Source organism: Leucopleurus acutus (assembly GCF_964270905.1).
Source record: "Leucopleurus acutus genome assembly, chromosome: 7".
Lineage (NCBI taxonomy): Eukaryota > Metazoa > Chordata > Mammalia > Artiodactyla > Delphinidae > Leucopleurus > Leucopleurus acutus.
In genome coordinates, this window is record NC_139150.1 from 55,145,342 (window position 1) to 55,172,886 (window position 27,545).

Below are 27,545 nucleotides of genomic sequence, written 5' to 3' on the forward strand. Positions count from 1 at the left end.
TTAAAATACAAATTTATTGTTGTTGGTTACAGTGTTACAGAAATTTAATATAATCTGAGGTCTGTAATTACCATGATTTGTTGTTAACATAGGTAAGTTTTGTCACAAAGTATGAATGTCCAAAATATTTTGCTCAAATACCATTGTAAATAGCTGGAGGGGAAGCAGCTGTGGGGTAGGGTTTAGAAATCTGAACTATTTCAAATGGAATTAAATAAGATTTCTGGATGGTACTAACCGCCACTTTGCATTTCCCACAGCACATTCTGCTTATGAAATGTGTACCAAAATAACTTCTGGTACTCTAGAAAATAAGGTAATGGGTTGAAGTCTTATTAGTTTTAACTAAGGCATAATAGCTTCTGGCCATGGCATTCAACTCATATTTTCATGTGACACATAAATCATAATGATAGTTATTATAGCAGAAAACAAATTCTTTTTTTAATAGTGTGGGCGTCTCCCAAAGTAATGGATGTATGTGCAAAACTTTGGGTTGTTTTGGGAGTGGGGAGGGAATGATCACAGGAAGAAGCGTCTTAATTTTCATAGCTATGTTCTTCTATCCCTCTTTTTGATTTCTAAATCTCCTCAAGGTGTCAAGAAGGCCAGTATGGCTGCAGTATTATGGCAGGAGATAAAGTGTAAAATGAAACCAGCCTATGTATCTAAAACAGTACTGTTTTAAGACAATTATTATTTAGAAAGCAGACACTAATTCAGAAGCAAATGAGACATCAGGGCAGCAGAAGGGAAGGTGAGATAGAGTGGGCCCTGTGAATTACCAAAGACAATGTAATATCCACAGTTCTAAACTTTCATTTAATTCTAATACACTGATATTAATGTATGTTTGATAATTCATAAGTTTAGTAGTTCCCAACATTTTTAGAATGCACATAATATTAACATTCAAATAAGGCATTAAAGGAAGTTTCGTGAAGGATGAAATGTTTACCATAATACTTTAAAGCCTTGGTACATTTTTGAAAGATCAATATTGAATTTTTAAAAATCTAAGAAAAGTAAGTTTTTTTTCCCCATAAGATATGTAAGAATCGCTTGCTGGCATTTGTATTTTCAGTGCCTAGCATAAAACGGGCCAAATTTTCAAAGGCAGTTAATAATTGTTTATACGATGACTTGTTTCATTTCATCTAGCACCAAGTAAGAGATTGAAGATATTGTCGGATTTCTCCTTCACCTCTCGTTGCCCTGCTCTTCCTAAGAGGCCACCGTGTAAGCACGCATCCCGTTGCCCCACTAAGGAATCAAATCATTTTCGTTTTAAAATGGCTGCTCAGATTACATTCACCGGCAGAATTCTTCCCCATTAAGGTAGGATAGCAGTTAACACTAGTAGCTGTCAACTTCTTTGATTAGGAATAAAGAACTCTTCCAAGCAAAATCAATCAGTTTCCTGTTTTTTTTTTTAACATGTCATGTAAATCCTTTTAATTGCTACACCTTTACTAATCATGATTGTTATTTATGTCAAGGGAATTTTCCCCAGGCAAACATGATTGATTTCCTAATGAAAAAGTATGCTTATTTTACGTAGTGCCATGGGTTTTCTCTTACGCTTCTTTCTTTCTGTCTGTCTCTTTTCTTTCTTTCTCTTTGTTACTCATCAAGGCAGATCGTACATTTGGATCAAAAAGAGAAACTGGCAAGTAGATCCTAAAGCACACATTTCTTAACCTGAGTAACACCTGAAAACATAAGAGTTTAATTACATATTCTATTGAAAATTCAACTTTGGTGCTTTTGCAAGAACTTATGCTGTCAATTTCTAACAAATCATATCCCTCAGTACACAACTATTTTCAAAAGAAAGTAAGTCATAGAAAAATATATTTTCCTATATGCTAATTGATACTTTTATAGCAAATCAAAAATCTGGAGTAAACTGAAAGTATGTTTAACAACAAAATATAGCATATATGGCTACTATAAGTTTGCTAGTGTAAAGTATAAAAAAATAATAGACACCTCAATTAGAGTCAGGAGACCAGAAGGGGGAGCTCTCATGACTTGTGAAGATAGTAGAGCCCAACAGAAGAAGACAGACTCTCCTTTCCTGGCAAGGACTCAGCCAATGAAAAGCCACGGACTCTGTTTACTATAGCCCTCCCAGCTTCCTTTTCCCTCTATAAAAGCATTCTCCTTCCCTTGCTGTGAGGAGGACTTGCACATGGCTCACCATGGTTGCAGACCCCAAAATGCAATTATCTGCTGACCTCGAATAAACCCATGTTGCTGGAGAAATATCTGGCAGTCTGTTTGTTTTAGGTCAATAAAAGGCAGCAGTGAATTTGCATTCTGCAACTAATCTGTAAATCCCGTTGCTTTTTTTCTGGAATTCTGTAGACACAGTGTCCCACAAAACTGTACCACAGTGCTAGAGATCTCTTTTTTAGCATCAGTCTACACAAAAGCCTCTGATAAGACACTTTGCACAAGTGACATGGAATTTTTTTTTTTACTTTTCAAGAAAAATAAGGAAACTTTATCAACCACTCCTCTTCTAAACAAAACTTAGATTATTACCAACTGCTCTTTTAATTATGCTCAGTAATTTTCAAAAGTTGAGACATCTCTGATGTTTTTTAATTGTGCATCCATAGAAGATAACTGGATAAAACACAATAGACATTTCAAAAGATGAATCTTCACATCTGACTCATTTGGCACATCCTTAATTTCCAGAATAAAATCAGCAGAAATAAAACACAATTTTCAAAGAATTTATACATGCCAGAGTCTTAGGACAATGAACTTCTAAATGCACAGACAAGGAGCTTCTGCTCATCTTACTAGTTATATGCACTTTTCCTCAAGGAGTAACTGATGCATTCTGGTTTATTTGTGGAACTTTTGTTTGTAGGAAAGCATATACACATGGCCAGATCTTGTTGGTTTCTGTTCCGGAGAATGTTTCCAACACCCCTTTTTTCCTAAGGATGAAAAACAAACCAAAAAAAGACAGGTCTGACAGCATAAAAAAACAAAATCACGGGCCAATATCACTGATGAACACAGATGCAAAAATCCTCAACAAAGTATTAACAAACCAAATTCAACAGTAAGGATCATATGCCATGATGAAGTGGGATTTATCCCAGGGATGCAAGTCTGGTTCAATACCTACAAATCAACGTGATACACCACATTAACAAATTGAAGAATAAAAATCATACGATTGTCTCAATAGATACAGAATAGCTTTGGACAAAATTAAACACCCATTTATGATAAAAACTCTCAACAAAATGGGTATGGAGGGAACATACCTCAATGTAATTAAGGCCATATATGACAAACCTACAGCCAACATCATACTCAATGGTGAAAAGCTGAAAGCATTTCCTCTAAGATCAGAAACAAAACAAGGATGCCCACTCTCACCGTTTTTATTTAACATAGTATTGGAAGTCCTAGCCACAGCAATCAGACAAGGGCGGGGGGGGGGGGAAGGAATCCAAATTGGAAAGAACTAAAACTCATTTTGCAGATGACGTGATTCTATATATAGAAAATCCTAAAGATACCACCAAAAAACTGTTAGAGCTAATAAATGAATTCAGTAAAGTTGTAGGATACAAAATTAATATATAGAATTGTTGCATTTTTTTAATATTTAAATTTTACTTTATTCTTTTATACAGCAGGTTATTAGTTATCTATTTTATATGTATTAGTGTATACATGTCAATCCCAATCTCCCAATTCATCCCACCCCCACCCCCACCACTTTCCCCCCTTGGTGTCCATACGTTTGTTCTCTACATCTGTGTCTCTATTTCTGCCCTGCAAACTGGTTCATCTGTACCATTTTTCTAGGTTCCATATATATGCATTAATATACGATATTTGTTTTTCTCTTTCTGACTTACTTCACTCTGTATGACAGTCTCTAGATCCATCCATGTCTCTACAAATGACCCAATTTCATTCCTTTTTATGGCTGAGTAATATTCCATTGTATATATGTATCACATCTTCTTTATCCATTCGTCTGTCGATGAGCATTGAGGTCGCTTCTATGACCTGGCTATTGTAAACAGTGCTGCAATGAACATTGGGGTGCATGTGTCTTTTTGAATTATGGTTTTCTCTGGGTATATGCCCATTAGTGGGATTGCTGGGTCATATGGTAATTCTGTTTTTAGTTTTTTAAAGAACCTCCATACTGTTCTCCATAGTGGCTGTATCAATTTACATTCCCACCAACAGTGCAAGAGGGTTCCCTTTTCTCCACACCCTCTCCAGCATTAGTTGTTTGTAGATTTTCTGATGATGCCCATTCTAACTGGTGTGAGGTGATACCTCACTGTAGTTTAGATTTGCATTTCTCTAATAATTAGTGATGTTGAGCAGCTTTTCATGTGCTTCTTGGCTATCTGTATCTCTTCTTTAGAGAAATGTCTATTTAGGTCTCTGCCCATTTTTTGATTGGGTTGTTTGTTTTTTTTAATATTGAGCTGCATGAGCTGTTTATATATTTTGGAGATTAATCCTTTGTCCATTGATTTGTTTGCAAATATTTTCTCCCATTCTGAGGGTTGTCTTTTTGTCTTGTTTGTAGTTTCCTTTGCTTTGCAAAAGCTTTTAAGTTTCATTAGGTCCCATTTGTTTATTTTTTATTTCCATTACTTTCGGAGGTGAATTAAAAAAAGATCTTGCTGTGATTTATGTCAAAGAGTGTTCTTCCTATGTTTTCCTCTAAGAGTTTTATAGTGTCCGGTCTTACATTTAGGTCCCTAATCCATTTTGAGTTTATTTTTGTGTATGGTGTTAGGGAGTGTTCTAATTTCATTCTTTTATATGTAGCTGTCCAGTTTTCCCAGCACCAATTACTGAAGAGACTGTCTTTTCTCCATTGTATATCTTTGCCTCCTCTGTCATACATTAGTTGACCATAGGTGCGTGGGTTTTTCTCTGGGCTTTCTATCCTCTTCCATTGATCTATATTTCTGTTTTTGTGCCAGTACCATATTGTCTTGATTACTGTAGCTTTGTAGATAGTCTGAAGTCAGGGACTCTGATTCCTCCAGCTCTGTTTTTTTCCCTCAAGACTGCTTTGGCTATTCAGGATCTTTTGTGTCTCCATACAAATTTTAAGATTTTTTTGTTCTAGTTCTGTAAAAAATGCCACTGGTAATTTGATAGGGAATGCATTGAATCTGTAGATTGCTTTGGGTAGTATGGTCATTTTCACAATATTGATTCTTCCAATCCAAGAACATGGTATATCTCTCCATCTGTTTGTGTCATCTTTGATTTCTTTCATCAGTGTCTTATAGTTTTCTGAGTACAGGTCTTTTACCTCCTTAGGTAGGTTTATTCCTAGGTATTTTATTCTTTTTGTTGCAGTGGTGAATGGGACTGTTTCCTTAATTTCTCTTTCTGATCTTTCGTTGTTAGTGTATAGGAATGCAAGATATTTCTGTGCAATAATTTTGTATCCTGCAACTTTACCAGATTCATTGATTAGCTCTGGTAATTTTCTGGTGGCATCTTTAGGATTCTCTATGTATAGTATCATGTCATCTGCAAACAGTGATAGTTCTACTTCTTCTTTTCCAATTTGTATTCCTTTTATTTCTTTTTCTTCTCTGATTGCCGTGGCTAGGACTTCCAAAACTATGTTGAATAATAGTGGTGAGAGTGGACATCCTTGGCTTGTTCCTGATCTTAGTGGAAATGCTTCCAGTTTTTCACCATTGAGAATGATGTTTGCTGCAGGTTTGTCATATATGGCCTTTATTATGTTGAGGTAGGTTTCCTCTATCCCCACTTTCTGGAGAGTTTTTATCATAAATGAGTGTTGAATTTTGTCAAAAGCTCTTTCTGCATCTATTGAGATGATCATATGGTTTTTATTCTTCAATTTGTTAATATGGTGTATCACACTGATTGATTTGTGTATATTGAAGAATCCTTGCATCCCTGGGATAAATCCCACTTGATCATGGTGTATGATCCTTTTCATGTGTTGTTGGATTCTGTTTGCTAGTATTTTGTTGAGGATTTTTGCATCTATATTCATCAGTGATATTGGTCTGTAATTTGCTATTTTTATAGTATCTTTGTCTGATTTTGGTATCAGGGTGATGGTGGCCTCATAGAATGAGTTTGGGAGTGTTCCTTCCTCTGCAATTTTTTGGAAGAGTTTGAGAAGGATGGGTGTTAGCTCTTCTCTAAATGTTTGATAGAATTCACCTGTGAAGCCATCTGGTCCTGGACTTTTGTTTGTTGGAAGATTTTTAATCACAGTTTCAATTTCATTACTTGTGATTGGTCTGTTCATATTTTCTATTTCTTCCTGGTTCAGTCTTGAAAAGTTATACCTTTCTAAGAATTTGTCCATTTCTTCCAGGTTGTCCATTTTATTGGCATCGAGTTGCTTGTAATAGTCTCTTATGATGCTCTGTATTTCTGCGGTGTCTGTTGTAACTTCTCCTTTTTCATTTCTAATTTTATTGATTTGAGTCCTCTCCCTCTTTTTATAGAATTCTGCTGCATTTTTATACACTGATAAACTATCAGAGAAATTAAGAAAATCCCACTAACAATTGCATTAAAACAAAAACAAAAAACCCTGGGAATAAATCTAACCAAGGAGGTAAAAGATCTGTACTCAGAAAACTATAAGGCACTGAAGAAGACCCCCAAAAATAGAAAAATATACCATGTTCATGGATTGGAACAATATTGTTAAAATGACCATACTACACAAGGCAATATACAGATTCAGTGTAATCCCTATCAAAATACCAATGTCATTTTTCATAGCACTAGAACAAATAGTTCTAAAATTTGCATGGTTACACAAAAGACCCTGAATAGCTGAAACAATCTTGAGGAAGAACAGAGCTGGAGGCATCATGCTCCCTGACTTCAGACTATAATACAAAGCTACAGTAATCAAAACAGTATGATACTAGCACAAAACCATATATATAAATCAATTGAACTGAATAAACAGCCCAGAAATAAACCTGCACTTGTATGGTCAATTAATCTATGACAAAGCAGGCAAGAATATACAATGGGGAGAAGGCAGCCTCTTCAGTAAATGGTGTTGGAAAAGCTGGACAGCTACATGGAAAAGAATCAAACTGGATTACTCTCTCACACCATTTACACAAAATCAAGAAGGATTAAAGACTTAAATGTAAGACCTGAAGCCATAAAACTCCTAGAAGAAAACAGAGGGAGTATGCTCTTTGAAATCAGTTTTAGCAATATATTTTTTTGGATCTGTCTCCTCAGGCAAGGGAAGGAAAAGCAAAAATAAACAAATGGGGCTACATCAAACTAAAAAGGGTTTGCACAGCCAAGGAAACTATTGACAAAATGAAAAGGCAGCCTACTGAATGGGAGAAGATATTTGGAAATAATTTATCTGATAAGGGGTTAATTCCAAAATATACAAAGAACTTATACAACTCAACATCAAAAAAATAAACAATCTGATTAAAAAAATGGGCAGAGGACCTGAACAGACATTTTTCCAAAGAAGACATACAGATGGCCAACAGACACATGAAAAGATGTTCATCATCACTAATCATCAGGGAAATGCAAATCAAAAGCAAAATGAGATATCATCTCGCACCTATCAAAATGGCTTTTATCAAAAAAACAACAAATAACAAGTGTTGGTGAGGATGTGGATAAAAGGGAACCATCATGCACTGTTGATGGAAATGGAAATTGGCTCAGCCACTGTGAAAAACAGTATGCAGGTTCCTCAGAAAATTAAAAATAGAACTACAATATGATCCAGCAATTCTACTTTTGGGCATTTATCCAAAGAAAACAAAAACACTAACTCAAAAAGCTATATGCACCTCCATGTTCATTGTAGCATTATTTATAATACCCAAGATATGGAAACAACCTAAGTGTCGGGAGAATGCATAAAGAAGATGTAGTATGTATATAAAATGGAATATTATTCAGCCATAAAAAAGAATGAAATCTTGCCATTTGCAAAAACATAGATGCACCTAGAGGGTATTAAGCTAAGTGAAGTAAGTCAGAGAAATATAAATACTGTATGATTTCACTTGTAGAATCTAAAAAGCAAAACAAATGAACAAACGTAACAAAAGAAAAACAGACCCACATACAGAAAATAAATTGCTGGTTGCCAGAGGGGAGGGATACAGGGGAATAAGGGAAATAGGTGTGGGATATTAAGAGGTAGAAACTTCTGGTTATAAAATAAATGTCATGGGGATGTGATATACATCATAGGGAATATAGTCAATAATATTGTAATAACTGTATGGTGACAGTAACTAGACTTATTGTGATCATTTTCTAATAAAAAAATATTGAATCACTATGTTGTACATCTGAAACTAATATAATATTGTAAGTCAATTATACTTCAATTTTTAGAAAATGAAAGAAAAAACCCCCACAGGTCTGAGTTTTCCTAATGAGCTTTTCAAAATGATTCTTAAAAGATGATAGTGTAGATTTAAGGGTGTCCATAAGTATAGGTCTGTGTGATCAAAAGAGAAAGGCACTTGGCTGGGTGTTGGAAAACCTAGATTTTGGTTTCAGTTGTGTGCTCTGGCTAACACAAACGGTCACTTTTAAGATGCACCTATCATTTTTTGAGCATGTGCTAAGTGCTAATAATTCACTTAATCCTCTTTAAAGCTCAAGTTTCCTTATTTTACTGATAAAACTATGTGTTAGGGATGTAAAGCAATAACCCAAATCACCAAAATGGTAGTAGGTTTCCAAACACAGGTCCTGCTAAACACCAGAACATCCTTGGCTTTCTCTGTCTTCTTACCCCTTTGCATGACAGCTTTCTAATACTTGATTATCCTTCCTTCTTTCACTTGGTTTATTTTTTCTCTATGCTCTCCTTCTGCATTTTAGGGAAAAGGGAATTTTAAAACGTTGTTTTTATTGTTTCCTATTGGGTTTCTCCATTTCTCCCCAGGCAGATTTCTCTGGCTTGTTACCATGCCAGCAGCCAAAGTCTATTCACTCCAGTTTCCTGAGGGTTCAGTGGTGAGAAGTATCAGAATCCAGGGGCTGCTTTTCAAAACAGATTCCTGCCAGAGATTCTGGCATTCCTCTTATTTACTGTCCTCCTCCAGATACTCATATACACACTGGCTTAAAGGCTGCAGAAGAGCAAATGAAGAACTCTGGTTTATTACTTTCTAAAAACAGGATCTGTCATACTTCTGCAACCTTTTCACTAGATTTTTTTTTTTTTTTTTTTTTTTTTTTTTTTTTGGCGGTACGCGGGCCTCTCACCGCTGCGGCCTCTCCTGCTGCGGAGCACAGGCCCTGGACGCGCAGGCCCAGCGGCCATGGCTCACTGGCCCAGCCACTCCGCAGCACGTGGGATCCTCCCGGACCAGGGCATGAACCCGCGTCCCCCGCATTGGCAGGCGGACTCCCAACCACCGCGCCACCAGGGAAGCCCTTCACTAGATTTTAAGATGTTTCACTGGGAACAAAAGCATTCCTTTCTGGATACCTCATAAGATTTGCCAGTTAAGACTAAGTTAAATAATTCCTACTATTTTCTTGGTAAGAAACATCTGCTAAAGCCCTCCTGCTTCTAAATTCACAGACATCTTGTAAAACTTTCAAGAGAACAAGCTTCTTCACTGTTGTAAGCCTCTTGAAGAGCCACCTTAAAGTCAAGCCAATGTCAGAAGTGGGTTAATTACTGAGGGAACAACTATAGGCACCTATTCAGTCCTAAAGCTGTGTACCTTGGACGAATATGTGTCACCTTAATTTCTACGTAATAAAATGGAGCCAGCTTCAGCTATTGTTCCTCTAAAAAGTAAAAGCATCATATTGCTTGTAAATGCAGACTTAATTACACTATCAGATGTCCCACAGCTGAGAAGTTTTAAGAGCAACAATACAACTGTCGGTATTTTAAAATAACAAGGCAGACTCTAAGGCTGCTGCAAATACCACTTTTAATTGTTGGTTAAGTCTAGTCCTAGTTTTATGTGCAGGAGCTTAGACGGAAATGCTTTGATTGGTGGCAAGAGGTAGCAAAAGCCAGAAGCCGAGAAAGACTAGGTTACCTCCTGAGATAGGGACCCGGGCCATACACTTCATCTCTACGGTCTTCCCCAAATTCCCTTCCCACATTTTACAGAACTAATCCCTACAGCCACTGTATTTCCACTGCATTCTGTTATTACCTCTGTTAATAGCCTCACAGTGTTATCTGCTCAGCAACAATGTGTTCTCCCTTCTTCTGGTTACTTTTGAACGAATAACAAATGCTTTTTAGGGAAACAGCCTTTTCACCAAACTCAGTCTGTGAGATTCAGATGGTACTGTCCCTACTTCCCAGACTCGAGTATGGACATGATCAGAGCTAGTTAGTGCTAACTCCAGGACTTTTGCAGGCAAAGAGGCTCTCTTTTCTGCTGGGGTAAACTGGTAGGAGGTAAGCTGGAATGTTGAGGGGCTCACACAGGGAGAGCCCACCTGAGATTGAAGCCAACATAAGGAAGTGGAGTGACTAAGGCCTGATGACACTGTTTGAACACCTGGACCCAAACTATCTACCTTTGGACCCTTTAGTTACATGACCAATAAATTTCCCTTTTGCTTAAGCTAGGGTGAATTAGGTCTCTGATTCACATAAGCACGTATCACATTGTATGATGAATATTGTTTACCCAGCACTTTGCCTCATAAAGAAGGTGAGTTTCTTTGGGGCTGGCAGGGACTGGGTCTAATTATCTGTGTGGACCAGGGGCCTAGCTAGCACAGTGTCAACCGAGTAAATTATAATCATTACCACTGAGTGATTTAACAGTGCCAGGACTGCTGTAAGTCTTTACAGGGGCTCTCTCACTTCACTCCCTTAACAACCCTATAAAGTGGGTACTATTTAATACTGCTTTGATTTTACAAATGAAGAATTTGTGGCACAGAAGTTGAAACACCTTGCCCAGGGCCACACAGCTGGTAATCTGTAGAGCCAGGCTCTTTATATATCAATCACAAAATTATAGTAACAGCTACTCCCTTGTAATTTCACCCTCCAGAAATAACTATTAAAATAATTTGGAGACTACTGCTTCAGAATTCACTGCATAGTTACCCCATTACAACAACAATAATAATAGCTAATAATTATATAGTGCTTAATGTGTGTCAGACACAATTCTAAGAGTTACACATATTAACTCCATCTTTCAACCCTTTAGTCTCATCCCCCTTTTACAGTGGAGAAAACAGAGGTTAAACAAGAGGTTAAGGTCAAGTTAATAAATGGTGAGCTGGGATTTGAACTTAGGCACTCTGGCTCCAGAGTCTGTGCTCTAACCACAGCACTGTCATGTCCTAATGCTGAGTCATTTTTCAGTAAGTGAATGAATGAAAGGAAAGTGAATGTAATCAATCCTCTGTTAGGAGAGGGGAAGGCTGAGTAAAGAAACGGAATTATTTCTTAACCTGAGTCAATTATTAATTCAGTAGAGTTCCCATATTTGTGGTGGGATATGACTTCCCTTAAGAGTTAACAAAACTATGTTTGAATATAAACTTCTAAAGACTGTTTGGCAAATAAATGATCTGAGGATTATGTCCTTTGAGAGTCTTCTGTGCTGTAGTGTCCTCTATTGTCACAGGGAGTGGGCACCATTAGGTTTGCCTCCCTGGCATTCATTCCAGCCCTCCCTCCACTAGATAACAGAGTTTGGGTGAGACTGACCCACTCCCTGCTCTGGGTGTGGACCAATGAGTGTAATCTCTCCCATCCCAGTGACTGGTTCAGGAATGGGCAGTAACCTAGGCCTAGAATACAAAGCATTCCCTGACCACAGTGGCTGTTCAAGTTGGTTCAATCTAAGGCTTTTGTTCACTGGGGGGAAGGCGACCCCTCAGCCTTTCATAAAGAGAATGCTGTGGCTGTTCCTGGCAACCATGTATAACTATGCAGGAAGCCTAAAGACAGAGCCAATACAAAACAGAGAGAAGAGCAAAATTCTGATCAAACCTAGGGGCAAATGAAGCCCAAACTACCTTCTGGACTTCTCTGTTAGACAAGCAAATACATTTCCTTTATTTTTTTTAATTTTATTTATTTTTTTGCTAAGAGTCTATTTTATTGATTTCCACAGCTATTACAATGAAAGCAAATGAAAGCAAAAAACTTTCTTTTAAGCTTAAGCTTTTGTTTTGATAGACAATTTATCAAAGTATACAACATTTTAACATTTTCCTTTATTATTTAAGCCAATTTGAGTTGGATCTTCTGGTATTTTAGCATTTTGGCTATAAAGCATGGATAATCAGAAAATGATTTAGTGATTCATCATACAAGAGAAGTTGTGAAAAGTGACCAACTCACCGGTAGTATTCCAGGACGGGCTCTGTTTGGGCTTTGTAAGCCTTCAGTCTCTTGACAACCGTCTCTGGTCTATCATCCTCACGCTGAATGAGAGGCTCTCCAGTCAGATCATCAATGCCCTAAATGGGAGTTAGAAGATGCTGGCATCAAATACCATATTTTTGAAGGATATTTTTATAGGTAGTTAACTGATTTTTAAACAGACATCTATGCAAGCAGCAAACAAAAATGTGTTTTTAAATAAATGGAATCAAATCCAAATCCAGGTCATTGCGACACAGAGCCATGAGACCCCAAGATCATTTCCACAGTGTCAATCACCTTCTCTTTAGAGCAAAAGGTTTTCTAAGCAGCCTCTAGATAATTTTATATTATATATTAATGTTATATATTATTATATATATTACATTAAAAACATATATATACAAAAAGATTCAGCTACAGACTGGGAATCTCAACTGCAAGCCCTAAATAACCCAAGGTGTCATTAATCCCTACTGCCCCAATTTCTAACACACTCCCTGACACAGAGTAGGAAATCAATACATGCTTTTGAAGGAATAACAAACCCCCGTTGCTCCTGGGGATGCCTTTACTACCAAGCTGACTGGACTAGACCAGTTGACTACACCAGGTAACCTGAGAACATGCCCTCAGGAGTTCTGGTCATCCAAAGGTATCCAAGGTCACCTGTGAGTGCAAGAGGACTGGAGACAGTCGGCTATGCGTAAGGCCAAGTCAGTTCCCCCCTTAATACTCACCATGGTTTTGGGAGGGTTGAATTCCATGTTGTAGACACGGCCACTGCCTGGATGGATCCAGCGAGCAGTGAGGCGTTGCTTGATGACCTCAAAGGGCACGTTCAGATTAATCACTGTGTCTATCTGATAAGCTCTATCCAGGGCTTCTGCCTGTGGAAGTGTCCTTGGAAAACCTTTACAAAGTAAATTAAAAATGAACAAAGGGGGCTTCCCTGGTGGTGCAGTGGTTGAGAGTCCGCCTGCCAATGCAGGGGACACGGGTTTGTGCCCCGGTCTAGAAGATCCCAAATGCCGTGGAGTGGCTGGGCCCGTGAGCCATGGCCGCTGAGCCTGCGCGTCCGGAGCCTGCGCTCCACAACGGGAGAGGCCACAACAGTGAGAGGCCCGCGTACCGCAAAAAAAAAAAAAAAAAAAAAATGAACAAAGGAAGAAAGAGCCATGGGGAGAAAGGGGAGAAGGAAGAAAATTAGTTAATATTGAGCAATCTGAACAAAAGCAATAACACCAGGAAGGCTGATGACAACCTTGTTGTAGTTGTAGGGCAGCCGTGATAGTTAATTTTATGTGTCAACTTGTCCAGACCACAGGTTGCTCAGATATTTGGTCAAACAGTATTTTGGGTGTGTCTGTGAGGGTGTCTTTTGGGGTGAGATTAACACTTAAATCAGTTGACTGAGTAAAGCAGATTGTTATCCCTAATGTGGATATGCCTGGATAGAATAAAGTTGCTGGCCTCACCAGAAGATTAAGGGGAATTCCTCCTGCCTGACTGCCTTGCAATTGGGACATGGCTTTTTCCTGCCTTTGAACTCAAACTCAAACATCACCTCTTCCTGGGTCTCATCTGCCTTCAGACTGGAACTACACCATCACACCACCGGCTCTCCTGGGTCTCCAGGTTCCTGACTTGCTTTGAAGATCTTAGGACTTGTCCACCTCCATAACTGTGTAAGCGAATTCCTTATAATAAACACCTCTGTCTAGAAACTAAAAATCAACATATCCTCAAGGATCCCGCCACACCTCTGGCTGGGGAATGTTTACAGCTGATTGTAAGTTACTCTCCAGTCTTCCTTCTTCCTTTTGTGATCCTCCCTTATCCTAAATATTCTCAAAAAGCGGGGAAGGAACAAAAAGTCATATCTGAAGGAGCTTAGAAATCATGCAGTCCACTTCCCTCTTTGCATTTAAAAAAAGCAGGCCAGAGAAGATGACTGGCCCCCAAGGCCCCAGGGTGGGGAGTGGCAGCACTCAGGCCCCCTGCCCACCATCCATGTCTGTAGCACATGAAATCCTCACTCTCCTGTCTGCACGCATCCTTTTGGGCAGTTGAAATATTCTCAATATTCCACTTACCATCCAATAGCCAGCTACATTGGGTGAGATTTTTCAGCTCATGAAGGACCAACCGAGTCATGACATCGTCTGGGATGAGCTTCCCTTGGTCAATGAAAGTCTTGGCTAACACACCAATTTCTATAGCAGAGGCGGGAAAAAAGAAAAGTCAGCAAGTGCATCTATTCTACCCCATTCTAGTCCTCTAGGAAATTGGTTACCTAAAGACGCCCCCTGGATAACACACTCATTTGAAAATGTGCATCATCAACTTTTGTGATAAAAACAGAGATTACAAAATAATCTACGCCTATTTCAAAATCTCTATTACATAAAAATAATGGAAAGCTATAAACCAATATGTTAGCAGTAGTCATCTCTATGACAGAATTGTTATCTTTTCTTTTTTTTAACATATTTTCACTTTTCTGTGTTTTTCTAAATTTTCTATGGGTAAAAAATATATATACTAACTGAAATTATTTTCTTTTTAAATAAGAAACTGAAATAGTCATTATTTTTAAGTGGCTCAGTTTAAGTGCCGGCAATCATGTTACTATAGAGATTTTTCTAATCCTCTAAGAGATGCTGCTGTCACAATTCAGTTTTTGACCAGATCAGCACTGTGATCATGTTATATTTTTATTAATGAAATACATGAAAAGAATTTATGAACAACTTTTATATATTACCTATAATTGTATGTCATTCTTACACAACAGTATTTTCATTTCCTCATCATCTCTTACCAAACTATTTACACACATTCAGAATTTTTCATGCCACTGTAACAACCTGTGTACTGGGCTTCCCTGGTGGCGCAGTGGTTGAGAGTCCGCCTGCCGATGCAGGGGACACGGGTTCGTGCTCCGGTCCTGGAAGATCCCACATGCCACAGAGCGGTTGGGCCCGTTAGCCATGGCCGCTGAGCCTGCGCGTCTGGAGCCTGTGCTCCGCAACGGGAGAGGCCACAACAGTGAGAGGCCCGCTTACCAACAAAGAAAAAACAAACAAACAAACCTGTGTACTTATAGTTTTGTGCTCTTTTTTCACTTAGCATCATTTTGTAAATATTTTTCAGTGATTTTATATAGTAATTTAGTTATTTTTGGTAACTAATACTCCATCAGTATATATCTATGTTTGATAAAAATATACTCTTTTGGACTTCCCTGGTGGCACAGTGGTTAAGAATCCGCCTGCCAATGCAAGGGACACGGGTTCGAGCCCTGGTCCGGGAAGATCCCACATGCCGCGGAGCAACTAAGCTCGTGCGCCACAACTACTGAGCCTGCACACTAGAGCCCGCGAGCCACAACTACTGAAGCCTGCGTGCCGCAACTACTGAAACCTGTACAACCTAGAGCCCATGCTCCGCAACAACAGAAGCCACCACAATGAGAAGCATGAGCACAGCAACGAAGAGTAGCCCCTGTTCGCCACAACTAGAGAAAGCCCACGTGCAGCAATGAAGACCCAACGCAGCGAAAAAAAAAAGTCTACATCAAAAAAAAAAAAAAACTCTAAAAAAAAAATTTTAAAATATATACTCTATCATGGCAATATATACTGTTAGGCATTTAAATTTTTAAATTAGTCTTGATTTTTCCCTACCACTTCTGCTTTTAAAGATCTTAACACTTTTTTTTTCTTTTTTTGGTGGGGGGGCTTCTGAGTTATTTCTGATGGATAAATTCTCAGGATTCAGAGATTAAACAGTCAAAGTTTATGACTGTTTTCATGGATACCAAGGGGGGAGAGGGGGTGGGATGAATTGGGAGATTGGGATTGACATATATACACTACTATGTATAAAATAGATAACTAATGAGAACCTACTGTATAGCACAGGGAACTCTACTCAGTGCTCTGTGGTGACCTAAATGGGAAGGAAATCTAAAAAAGAGGAGATATATGTATACATATAACTGATTCACTTTGCTGTATAGCAGAAACTAACACAACATTGTGAAGCAACCATAGTCCAATAAAAAATTTTTTTTAAAGTTTATGACTGTTTTCATAATTCTTGGTATGGACTGACATACTGACTTCAGAACATATCCTAAATTGTCAAATTCATGAAACTTTAGATTTCTAACTAAGCACATTAACTACATGGAAATTGGCTGCCATTTGACAGGTGTACTGCTTGGGTTTATAAACGGCATCTGGAAGAGGCCCTGGGTTCTGAGAGCGCCCAGGACTCTCTAAAATACCCTCTTGGAAAGGTCCACATACTTAATATGTGTGCACCTCTCTGTTGTCAGGGTTTTGACCACTGCTCTGGGGAACATAGAGCTCAAGCTCAGTATTGAGGAAAATCGTAATTCTCCAGGGCTGAGTCCCTAAAACTAGTATTGGTCCCTCCCCTCCCCTCTCACTCTTCAGGACAAGCCCTCAACTAATGGCAACAAATGGATTGAGATGATGGGATTAACTAATAAAGTACCTAATTTTATATTAAGTATAAGAATAGCCTTAAGAAAAGATGATCTGTTCTTGCCATTTCAACGCTGTACCAGAGACTGTAGCCAGGGCAATGAGTCCAGAAAAAGAACAAAAGGCATCCAGAAAGGAAGAAGTAAAATTATCTCTATTTCCAGGTGACATGATCTTGTATTTAGAAAATCCTAAGGAATCTACTAAAAAACTATTAGAACTAATAAATGAGTTCAGCAAAGTTTCAAGGTACAAGATCAGAAGTATACAAAAATGAACAATATGAAAATGAAATTAAGAAAATTCCATTTACAATTGTATCAAAAAGAATAAAAAACTTAGCAATATACTCTTTTAAAAAAGCACAAAACTGGTAATCTGAAAACCACAACATTGTTGAAAGAGATTAAAGAAGACCTAACTAAATGGAAAGATAGCTTATATTCGTGGATTAGAAAAGTTAATATTAAGATGGCAAGACTCTTTGAAAATGATCTACAGATTCAATGCAATCCTATCAAAATTCCAGCTGGTGTCTTTGTAGAAACTGACAAAATGACTGTAAAATTCATATGGAAATGCAAGGTATCCAGAATAGCTGAAAACAATCTTGAAAAAGAAGAACCAAGTTGGAGGACATACACTTCGGATTTCAAAAGACTGTTTGTACTGGCATAAGGATAGACATAATGTTGCTATGAATATTCATATATAAGTTTTTGTGTGAACACATGGAACAGAAATGAGAGCCGAGAAATGACCCCTCACATTTACGGTCAATTGATTTTCAACAAGGATACCAAGCCAATTCAATGGGGGAAGAAATGGTCTTCTCAACAAGTGGTGCTGGGAAAACAGAATATCCATACACAAAAGAACAGGTTAGGTTAGGTGGGCCTCTACCTAACACCATATTAAAAAATTAACTCAATATGTATATCACAGACCTAAATGTAAGAGCTAAAACTACAAAACTCTTAAATGGACTTCATTAAAATTTAAAACTTTCATGCTTCAAAGAACACCATCACCAAAGTGAAAATCCAATCCACTGAATGTGAGAACATTCCTGTAAATCATACACCTAATAAGGAACTTTTATCTAGACTATCTAAAGAATTCTTATGACTCAGCATTTAAAAAGGAAATCCATTTTTTTAAACGGGCGAAGGATCTGAATACAAAAAAAACAGATATATGAATGGCCAATAAGCACATGGAAAGATGCTCAACATCATTAGTCATTAGGGAAATAACAAATGGAAACCACAATGAGATATCACTTCACACTCACCAGGATGGCTGTAATCAAAAAGACATAACAACAACAAAAAAAAGACAAATGTTGGCAAGAATGTTGAGAAATTGAAACCCTCATATATTGCTTGTGGGATTATAAATGGTATAGACAATTTGGAAAACAGTGTGGCAGTTTTTCAAAGGTTTAAACAGAGTTACTACATGACGCAGCAATTCAACTCAGGTATATTTTTCCAAGAGAAATAAAAATGTAAGTTCACACGAAAACTTGTATGTGAATGTTCACAGCAACGTTATTCACAATAGCCAAAAAGTGAAAACAACCCAAATCTTCATCAAATGACAAGTGGGTAAATAAAATGTGGAATATCCATACAAAATTATATTGTTTAGCCATAAAAAGAAGTGAAGTACTGATACATGTTGCAAAGTGTATGAACTTTTTTTTTTTTTTTTGGCTGCGTTGAGTCTTTGTTGCTGTGCGCGGGCTTTCTCCAGTAGTGGCGAGCGGGGACTAATCTTCATTGCGGTGCATGGGCTTCTCATTGCGGTGGCTTCTCTTTGTTGTGGCTTCTCTTTGTTGTGGAGCACAGGCTCTAGGCACGCGGGCTCAAGTAGTTGTGGCACGCGGGCTCAGTAGTTGTGGCACACAGGCTCAGTAGTTGTGGCACATGGGCTTTGTTGCTCCACAGCATGTGGGATCTTCCTGGACCAGGGCTCGAACCCGTGTGCATTGGCAGGTGGATTCTGCACCACCTGGGAAGTCCCAAAGTGTATGAACTTTGAAAACATGATAAGTGGAAAAAGCCAGACACAAAAAACCACGTATTACATCACACCATTTATATGAAATGCTCAGAGTAGGCAAATCTAGAGAGACAGAAGGAAGATCAGTGGTTGTCCAGGGCTGGGAGCATTGGGGGAAAATGGAGAGTGACTACTAATGGGAATAGGGTGTCTTTTTGGGGTGATAAAAATGTTTTAAAATTGATTGTGGTGATGGTTGCACAACTCTGAATGTAATTGAAAAAAAACACTGATTCATAGTTTAAGAGGCTTAATTTTATGTAATGTGAATTATATCTCAATAAAGATGTTTTTTTAGAAAAAGTAGGACTTCCCTGGTGGCACAGTGGTTAAGAATCCGCCTGCCAATGCAAGGGACACAAGTTCAAACCCTGGTCCGGAAAGATCCCACATGCCGTGGAGCAACTAAGCCCACACATCACAACTACTGAAGCCTGCATGCTCTAGGGCCCTCATGCCACAACTACTGAGCTTGCATGCTGCAACTACTGAAGCCTGCACACCTAGAGCCCATGCTCTGCAACTGGACAAGCCACTGCAATGAGAAGCCCACGCACCGCAACAAAGAGTAGCCCCCATTCGCCACAACTAGAGAAAGCCTGCACACAGCAAAGAAGACCCAACACAGCCAAAAAAAAAAAAAAATTAAAGATGAAAATTACCTGGTAAGCAAAACAAAACAAAAAAAGCCACTCATAAAACCAACACTACTCAGGAATAATTATCATCAAAACTGATAATATAGGGCTTCACTGGTGGCACAGTGGTTGAGAGTCCGCCTGCCAATGCAGGGGATGCGAGTTCATGCCCCGGTCCAGGAGGATCCTGCATGCCGCGGAGCGGCTGGGCCCATGAGCCATGGCCGCTGGGCCTGCGCATCCGGAGGCTGTGCTCCGCAACGGGAGAGGCCACAACAGTGAGAAGCCCGCGTACCACACACACACAAAAAAACTGATAATATAAAAACCTCCAAATATTTTGTTTTATGAGTAGATAGTCCCATGCATAGTCTAATAATCATTTTCATATCACTAACAACTTTCTATATCACTAAACACAATAGTTATCAAAATCTGAAGCCTGTAATGCTTCCATTTAAAAGAAAAATAAAAATGATTCAACTCTCTACGTCATAGTCTAAGCAGTTTGGTTATTACATTTCAAGTTTTTACTCCCTCTTAAAATTACGCAAGGACTTTTGTCTAGCATATTCTTTGGACATTTAGTAAATTTTTATTCCCTTGATGCCTATAATTTAATGTTGTATCTAAATAGACTCCACATTAAAAAAAAAATTTCCTTTTTTATTCAAAAAGTTAACAAATTCGGGAGCTTCCACACCTACAAAACACAAAAAGCTAGTTTAAAAGTAAATCATTCAAAATAAACTGATTTTCTATAAAGTTATTCACAAATAAAAACAGAAAAGGAAGCTTAAAAGGGAATAGGAAGGGTTAAAACCAGCTTTTGATTTTAAGGATAATAATCAGAAATTCTAAAACACAAATACATTAATACAAAAAAAACATTTTTAATTCTATATCTCCTTTTAACATCTGGTCATTCTTATAAGACTACTCAAACCAACCACACCTCATATCCGAACTAACTGGAAACAACTTATTGTTGGAGCAGCTATGAAGTACAAAAGAGGGCCTGACCAACCTGTAAATACAGTTCACTTTTATATATGCCAAGAGAAAGGGCTACAGAGAATTAATCTAGTTCCTGCCAAAAGTGCTTTCAGCGCTTCCCTGGTGGCGCGGTGGTTGGGAGTCCGCCTGCCGATGCAGGGGGTGTGGGTTCGTGCCCTGGTCCCGGAGGATCCCACGTGCCTTGGAGCAGCTGGGCCCGTGAGCCATGGCCGCTGGGCCTGCGCTCCGCAGCGGGAGGGGCCGCGGCGGTGAGGCCCGCGTACCGCAAAAAAAAAAAAAAAAAAGTGCTTTTAGCATTGTTATATTATAATGTACATAAAACTTTACTTTAAAAACATGTTGAAATAAAACTAGGAAAACAACAGGAATGAGTCAAATGATAGCTTTACACCCAATCACGGGCTTAAAAAAAAAAAGAAACTTTCTCAAATAATAAAGACTGAGTCAACATAGTGGTTACCTCTGGGGGGGCAGGAAGCAAATGTGATGGGTAGGCACATATGGGGACCCCAAAAGTACTGGTTTTCTGTCTGATGGTGGGTAAATGGGTGTTCATTTTATTCTTCTTCTAACCATCAAAGAAATTATAATACTTTCATGCATAGGATATTTCACAAGAATTATACTGAAAATCAAAACATCCCTTGACCCTGGTCCTCCCTCCAACCATCACTCAATCTGACTCCTCCTCAGTGAAGCACCTAGAAAGAATTCCCATTCCAGGTCTATGTTCCTCCCCTTCCCACTGTGCTTCAGGATAGAATGTCAACTCAAGAACTGTACAGAAGTCCAAGTGGGTCTGGCCTCATCTTATCTCTCCCCCACCTACCTCCCCACCATTTCTACCCAACCATCAAACTATGGCCCCAGCAAGGAGCTCCACATACTCTGGGTCCTCCTAGTCTTTGCACACGCCTCTTTCTCCTCTCTGTTGCCTGATAAGCTCTCACTCATCTTTCAAGATACATCTTAAAGGGTCTTTCATGATGAGGTGTCCCTCAACCTCCAAGGCAACCAAAAGTTCCTCCTCTGGACTTCCATAATGTCACAGGCTTATCTCTGTTTCAGCACTTATCACACTGCTGAAACCACCTGTTTACATGTTGGTATGGACTGCATTGTGTCCCTTAAAATCCATATGTTGAAGCCCTGACCCCCCAATGTGGCTGTATTTAGAAATGGGGCCTTTAAGGAGGTAATTAAGGTTAAATGAGGTCATAAAGGGGAACTTTAATTTAATATGACTGGTGTCCTTACAAGAAGAGGAAGAGGAAAGACCACATGAGGACCCAGTGAGAAGGTGGCCATTTGCAAGCCAGGAAGAAAGGCTACACCAGAAACCAATCCTGCTGTCACTTTGATCTTGGACTTCTAGCCTCCAGAACTATGAGAAAATAAATTTCTATTGTTTTAAGTCACCCAGTCTGTGCTATTCTGTTATGGCAGCCTGAGTAGACTTATGGCCATTGGCCTGCCCATGTTCCAACTGTGAGCACCTGCAGTGAAATATATTTGTCTCTGTATCTCCAGTACCCAGAACACATTGGGTGCTTGACAAATCCATGGATGGATGAATGAATGGATAGCTAGAGAGATGAGCTGCCTGGATTATCCTGGATTCTTTTTTTTTCCCCCAATAAATAAATAAATAAATATTTATTTATTTTTGGCTGCATTGGGTCTCTGCTGCTGCACGTGGACTTTCTCTAGTTGTGGCGAGCAGGGGCTACTCTTTGTTGCAGTGTGTGAGCTTCTCATTGCGGTGGCTTCTCCTGTTGCAGAGCATGGGCTCTAGGCTCGTGGGCTTCAGTAGTTGTGGCTCGTGGGCTCTAGAGCGCAAGCTCAGTAGTTGCGGCACACAGGCTTAGTTGCTCCGCGGCATGTGGGATCTTCCTGGACCAGGGCTTGAACCCATGTCCCCTGCACTGGCAGGCTGATTCTTAACCACTTAACCAGGGAAGTCCCTATCCTGGATTCTAGCCATGGAATTTTAGAAAGGCCTAACTTACCTTGTTAGAAAAAAAGAAATGGAGCAATCCTCACAGAAAGCAATATTGTTAAAGGTAGAAAACTGTACTTACAGTTTACTATCACTTGTGTAAAAAAGAAAAAAAGAACAGAGGGAAGAATAGGTAAACTCTGGGTTGTATGTGCATGAAATAGCTCTGAAAGGATCTTTTCACTAAATGTCCTTTTAAATTTTTTGGAATTCAAAACCATGTAAATGTATTGCCTATTTTCAATACAAATCAAAATTTTTGCCATTACAAAAATAATTTGCTCCGTCAATATCATTCTAATTAGGCACATCTATGCTGCCTGTGTGTACATAATAGAAGTTTTGTTAGACATACAGAAACTTGGGAGCTGACAGAGGCTTTGAGGATTACCTACTGAGTTCAACTTCCCCAACTTACAAATGAGAACAAATGAGATCCAAAAGGGGTAGCCATCTAGTCCAGGATTGTCTTTGAGAAGCACTAAGCTGCAGTGCAGTTTCTCAAACTTTGGGCAATCACATGGCAACCTTACAATTTCTGCCATAGCTGAACTATTATTTACTGTATAATTTTCTTTAAAGTGACTCAGCTTTTTAATTTTTTTAAAAAATTCTTTATTTATTTATTGGCTGCATTGGGTTTTCATTGCTGTGTGCAGGCTTTTTCTAGTTGCTGCAAGTGGGGGCCACTCTTTGTTGCGGTGTATGGGCTTCTCATTGCGGTGGCTTCTCTTGTTGCGGAGCGCGGGCTCTAGGCACGTGGGCTTCAGTAGTTGAATCACATAGGCTCAGTAGTTGTGGCTCGCGGGCTCTTGAGTGCAAGCTCAGTACTGTGGCACACAGGCTTAGGTGCTCCACAGCATGTGGGATCTTCCCAGACCAGCGATATCGAACCTGTGTTCCCTGCATTGGCAGGCAGATTCTTAACCACTGGGCCACCAGGGAAGTCCAGCTTTTTAATTTAATAAGCTATAATGTTCACAAAATTAAAGGGTTGGTGTGCTAGTTATCATTTTTCAAATACACTTTGAAATAAAAAATTTTATTTTTTATTTGCATTTAATTTTTGATAAAAATTTTTGAGAAATGTTTTTGTCTACCTAAAATTATCTCATGAACCTCAATTTTGGAAATGTTGCATAATGGAGAGAGTAATTTAATTGGCATACAAGGAGACCTGGGTGTCCACTTTTGTCTCCCAGTGACTGGTTTTTATTATTGAGCAAGTTCTTTAACCTCTCCTGAACCCGGTTTCCTCATCTCTAAATGAGGGCTGGACTAATGACAAAGGGGCAGGCTCAAGTTTCCTGACTGCAGGGTTCAGTGGTGGTCTACAGTTACTCCAGGTTTGCTACAGTCAACAGGTTCCCACATATTTCCAGTGTCTTTATCGCATCTGCTGGGATGATTTTAAACTTTAGCTATAAAATACAGCCATGGGTTATATAATACAGCATCATCATGAAATGGTGGTTGGAAAGTAAATTGGCACCATCCTTCCTTAGCATATCTGATGGTACTGTATTTATAGAAATTCATCACTAGGGAATTTATTTGAAGCAAATAAGTAGAGATGCTGCCAAATGTTCGTGTACAAGGATAGTCATAACAGTATTAATTATAACAAAGAATGGTTAACCACATAAGTGTATAATAATAGGAAAATGTTTCAATTAACAATTGTGCAATCTTGATGAAACTAAAAGACTGCTTAGTGATGTGTGAATATGCTCACATAAGTGTGAAAAAAGGTATCTAAGCAATCATTTAGACTACAACAAGTCTGCAAAGACATACAAATGCAACAGAGAAAAAAAGAGAGGGACTTCCCTGGTGGTCCAATGGTAAATCTGCCTTCCAATGCAGGGGATACTGGTTCAATCCCGGTCAGGGAAATAAGATACCACATGCCACGGGGCAACTAAGCCTGCACACCACAACTGCTAAGCTTGCGTGCCCTAGAGCCTGCGCACCGCAACTAGAGAAGTGAAAACCCGCACGCCACAACTAGACAGAAGTCCGCGCACCACAAGGAAGAGCCTGTGCTGCAACGAAAGATCCTGCATGCCTCAACGAAGATCCGGTGTGCCGCAACTAAGACCCAACACAGACAAAAATAATAAATAACATAAATAAATATACATTTAAAAAAACAAAGAAAAAGAAACAATAAGGAGAAAGAAAAAAAAAGAAAAAGCACCAAAGGGTTAGTTATAATTGTCTCTGGGTGGTAGAACTATACAGGACTTCAATTTTCTTTTTTATACTCCCATGAATTGTTTTCCTTTCTTTATAGTAAATACACTTTACTCTTGGTATCAAAAAACATTAAGCAGTATTTTTTAAATAAAAGGTTACACCTCTCCTTTGGCTATGATCCTGGGGGAAATATCCAATCCATTCACAAATATTTTTTGAGAGTATATTCTTAGTCCTGAGATACAGAACATCTGTAATAACAATCTCATGACACCTCCCTCAACTCCATTTTCTGTTTTCTTTGTTAAAGAATTGCCTGTAGAGACTCCAGAAAGAGCAGGCGTCTAAAACAGGCTGCACATCTTTCCCAGTGATCCTCTTCTCCCTCCCTCTAGCCTTTCTTTTCATGTTGTGGAGTCAGGAAGAGGATGGCGGGCTTGTCATGGGATGTTAAGGATAAACAAAGAGAGTTGTTTCTTAATTTAAAATAAAAGTTTACTTAATTTGCTTTAAATTTAATTTTTTTCAATGTTTTGTGTTTTCCCAAGTTAACATATCTTTAACTCTTCACTGAAGGTGTTCTCTAACACGCAATTATGCCTCACTGCTGAGTTATTTTTCAGAGAATCGCTTAAGTATTCTTTACTCCTTCCCACTTTGAATAACCTTGCCCCAAGCTGGTGCAGTACCGGGGATTGTGTATTGTTACCTAATGCAATCTGTTGCATCAAGAATACTACGAAGTGAGCCAAACAGTTTAACCTTCTGAAGTTTAATACTTTATGATTTTTTTAAAGATCAATGTTAGGAGAAAAATAAAAGTAGTAATTCACCAGATTAGGTGATAAACCAAAGAACTCCACAAGACAAGCTAAAAACAGTTTTTTCATTTGAATGTCAGTATTCTGAAACAAACAAAAAAAACCCACCTAGAAATAACCTATATAACCCATCAGTAGGGGATCGGTTAAATAAACCATGGCAGATCCAGCAAATAGATACCTATACAAATGTTAAATAATGAAATGGATTTCTGTGTTTTCGTGTGGAAAAATATCCTAGATATAGTGAAAACACACTGGTGCAGAACACATATTTAGTAGGATTACATATTGCATAAAACATGGGATATACATATACCCTGTATGTGCTTATACACAAATACAGATTTCTAAAAGCAAGCACGAGACACTGCTCCCCTCTGAAGAATGAGACTGAGGCAGGGAATGAGAGAGAGTTTTACTTTTAATATTATGTACTTCCATACTGTTTCCAATCCTTTTTTACCTTGTGCAAGGGGTTAGTCCTAATTTTTAAAAGGAGCTTCAAAATGACTTTGTTTTGGAAAGTAAAGGTTAACACTTTTGAGAGAGAGAAAAAAAAAAACTCACCTTGCTGTTACTTTTGGAAAACAGCTTTCTTAAGATATAATTTACATAAAATCCATCCATTGTAAAGTGTACAGTTTGTTGACTCGATTTCGTGCTGAGTTGCAAGAATTTTTTTGGCATGAGAAACAAAACAATCTTTCAGATAACCATGCACAAGAACAGCTTTCGTGTCTAAAGATCTAAGCCAATTTTGTGACAGCAAGGAGGGTAAATAATATTGGCCTTCAGATTATGGGGGAAAGGTCAAAACCAGAAAATTCCATAGCGTTTAACAAACAAACAAAAAGTTAAAAAAGAAAGCGCTGGGCTTCCCTGGTGGCGCAGTGGTTAAGAATCCACCTGCCAATGCAGGGGACAGGGGTTCAAGCCCTGGTCCGGGAAGACCCCACATCCCGCAGAGCAACTAAGTCTGTGCGCCACAACTACTGAGCCTGCGCTCTAGAGCCCACTCGCCACAACTACTGAGCCCACACGCTGCAACTACTGAAGCTCGCTCACCTAGAGCCGGTGCTCCACAAGAGAAGCCACTGCAATGAGGAGCCCGAGCACCGCAACAAAGAGTAGTCCAGCTCGCCACAACTAGAGAAAACCAGTGCGCAGCAACGAAGACCCAACAGAGCCAAAAATAAATAAATAAATTTATAAAACAAAAAAGAAAAGAAAGAGAGCTCTAACAGTTCTCCAAGCGCAAGGGCTGGCAGAGAATAAGCCACACACAGATCATGGACCCTTAGGAGCAGCTGCGACTGGGGCTGGACATACCTCTCAAAGCCATGTGGTTTTCTTTAATCTTTGAGCTTCGAATGTGTCCTAACTTCCTAGTGCCTTCCCTCAATAAACCACCTGAAGCTATCCACAGAGGCCAGAGGTTTCGGGGAACAGTATCTCAGCAGCTCGAGGATTTCCCCACCCCCACCCCCCGGGCGGCAATTGGGAGATGCTGCGCCCGCACCCCTGGACCCGCATTCCTGGGACCCACTTCCCGAGCCCCGGTCCCTCCGCCCACAAATCCCCACCGGGACGACAGCGCACAGCCACCCCTCCCGCCCTGGCTCCCACCTGTGCCCCGAAGCATATTGTCTCGGAGCAGGTCCCCGCTGGAGAGGTGCTTCAGCTCGAAGTGTTTGGTGATGCGCGAGGACACGGTGCCCTTGCCGGAGCCCGGCGCTCCCATGATTGCTGCGCGCACTAGCCGCGCAGACGCCCCCATGGCCGCCGAGAGAGGCCGGGGCCGCGCGGAAGTGGGGCTTCGGCCTGGCTGTGCGCTCACCCGCTCCGCAGGCCGGGGCCGGCTGGCAGCGCTGCAAGAAAGCTACGGCC

General features: G+C 39.4%; 1 protein-coding gene across 2 annotated transcripts; it reads right to left on the bottom strand.

The window, feature by feature from the left end:
• On the bottom strand, positions 1 to 27,545 carry AK3 (adenylate kinase 3). 2 transcript variants are annotated; one of them, XM_082841979.1, is made up of 5 exons: positions 27,285 to 27,545; positions 14,494 to 14,613; positions 13,138 to 13,310; positions 12,377 to 12,495; positions 1 to 2,957 (listed from the first exon to the last, which is right to left on the bottom strand). In XM_082841979.1, exons 1-5 carry the CDS (start codon positions 27,433 to 27,435, stop codon positions 2,837 to 2,839), a joined length of 684 nt encoding a protein of 227 aa, XP_082698105.1. In that variant the 5' UTR covers positions 27,436 to 27,545; the 3' UTR covers positions 1 to 2,836. The 2 variants fall into 2 exon arrangements, with proteins under 2 accessions (XP_082698105.1, XP_082698104.1); XM_082841978.1 differs by lacking the exon at positions 27,285 to 27,545 and adding an exon at positions 15,268 to 15,777.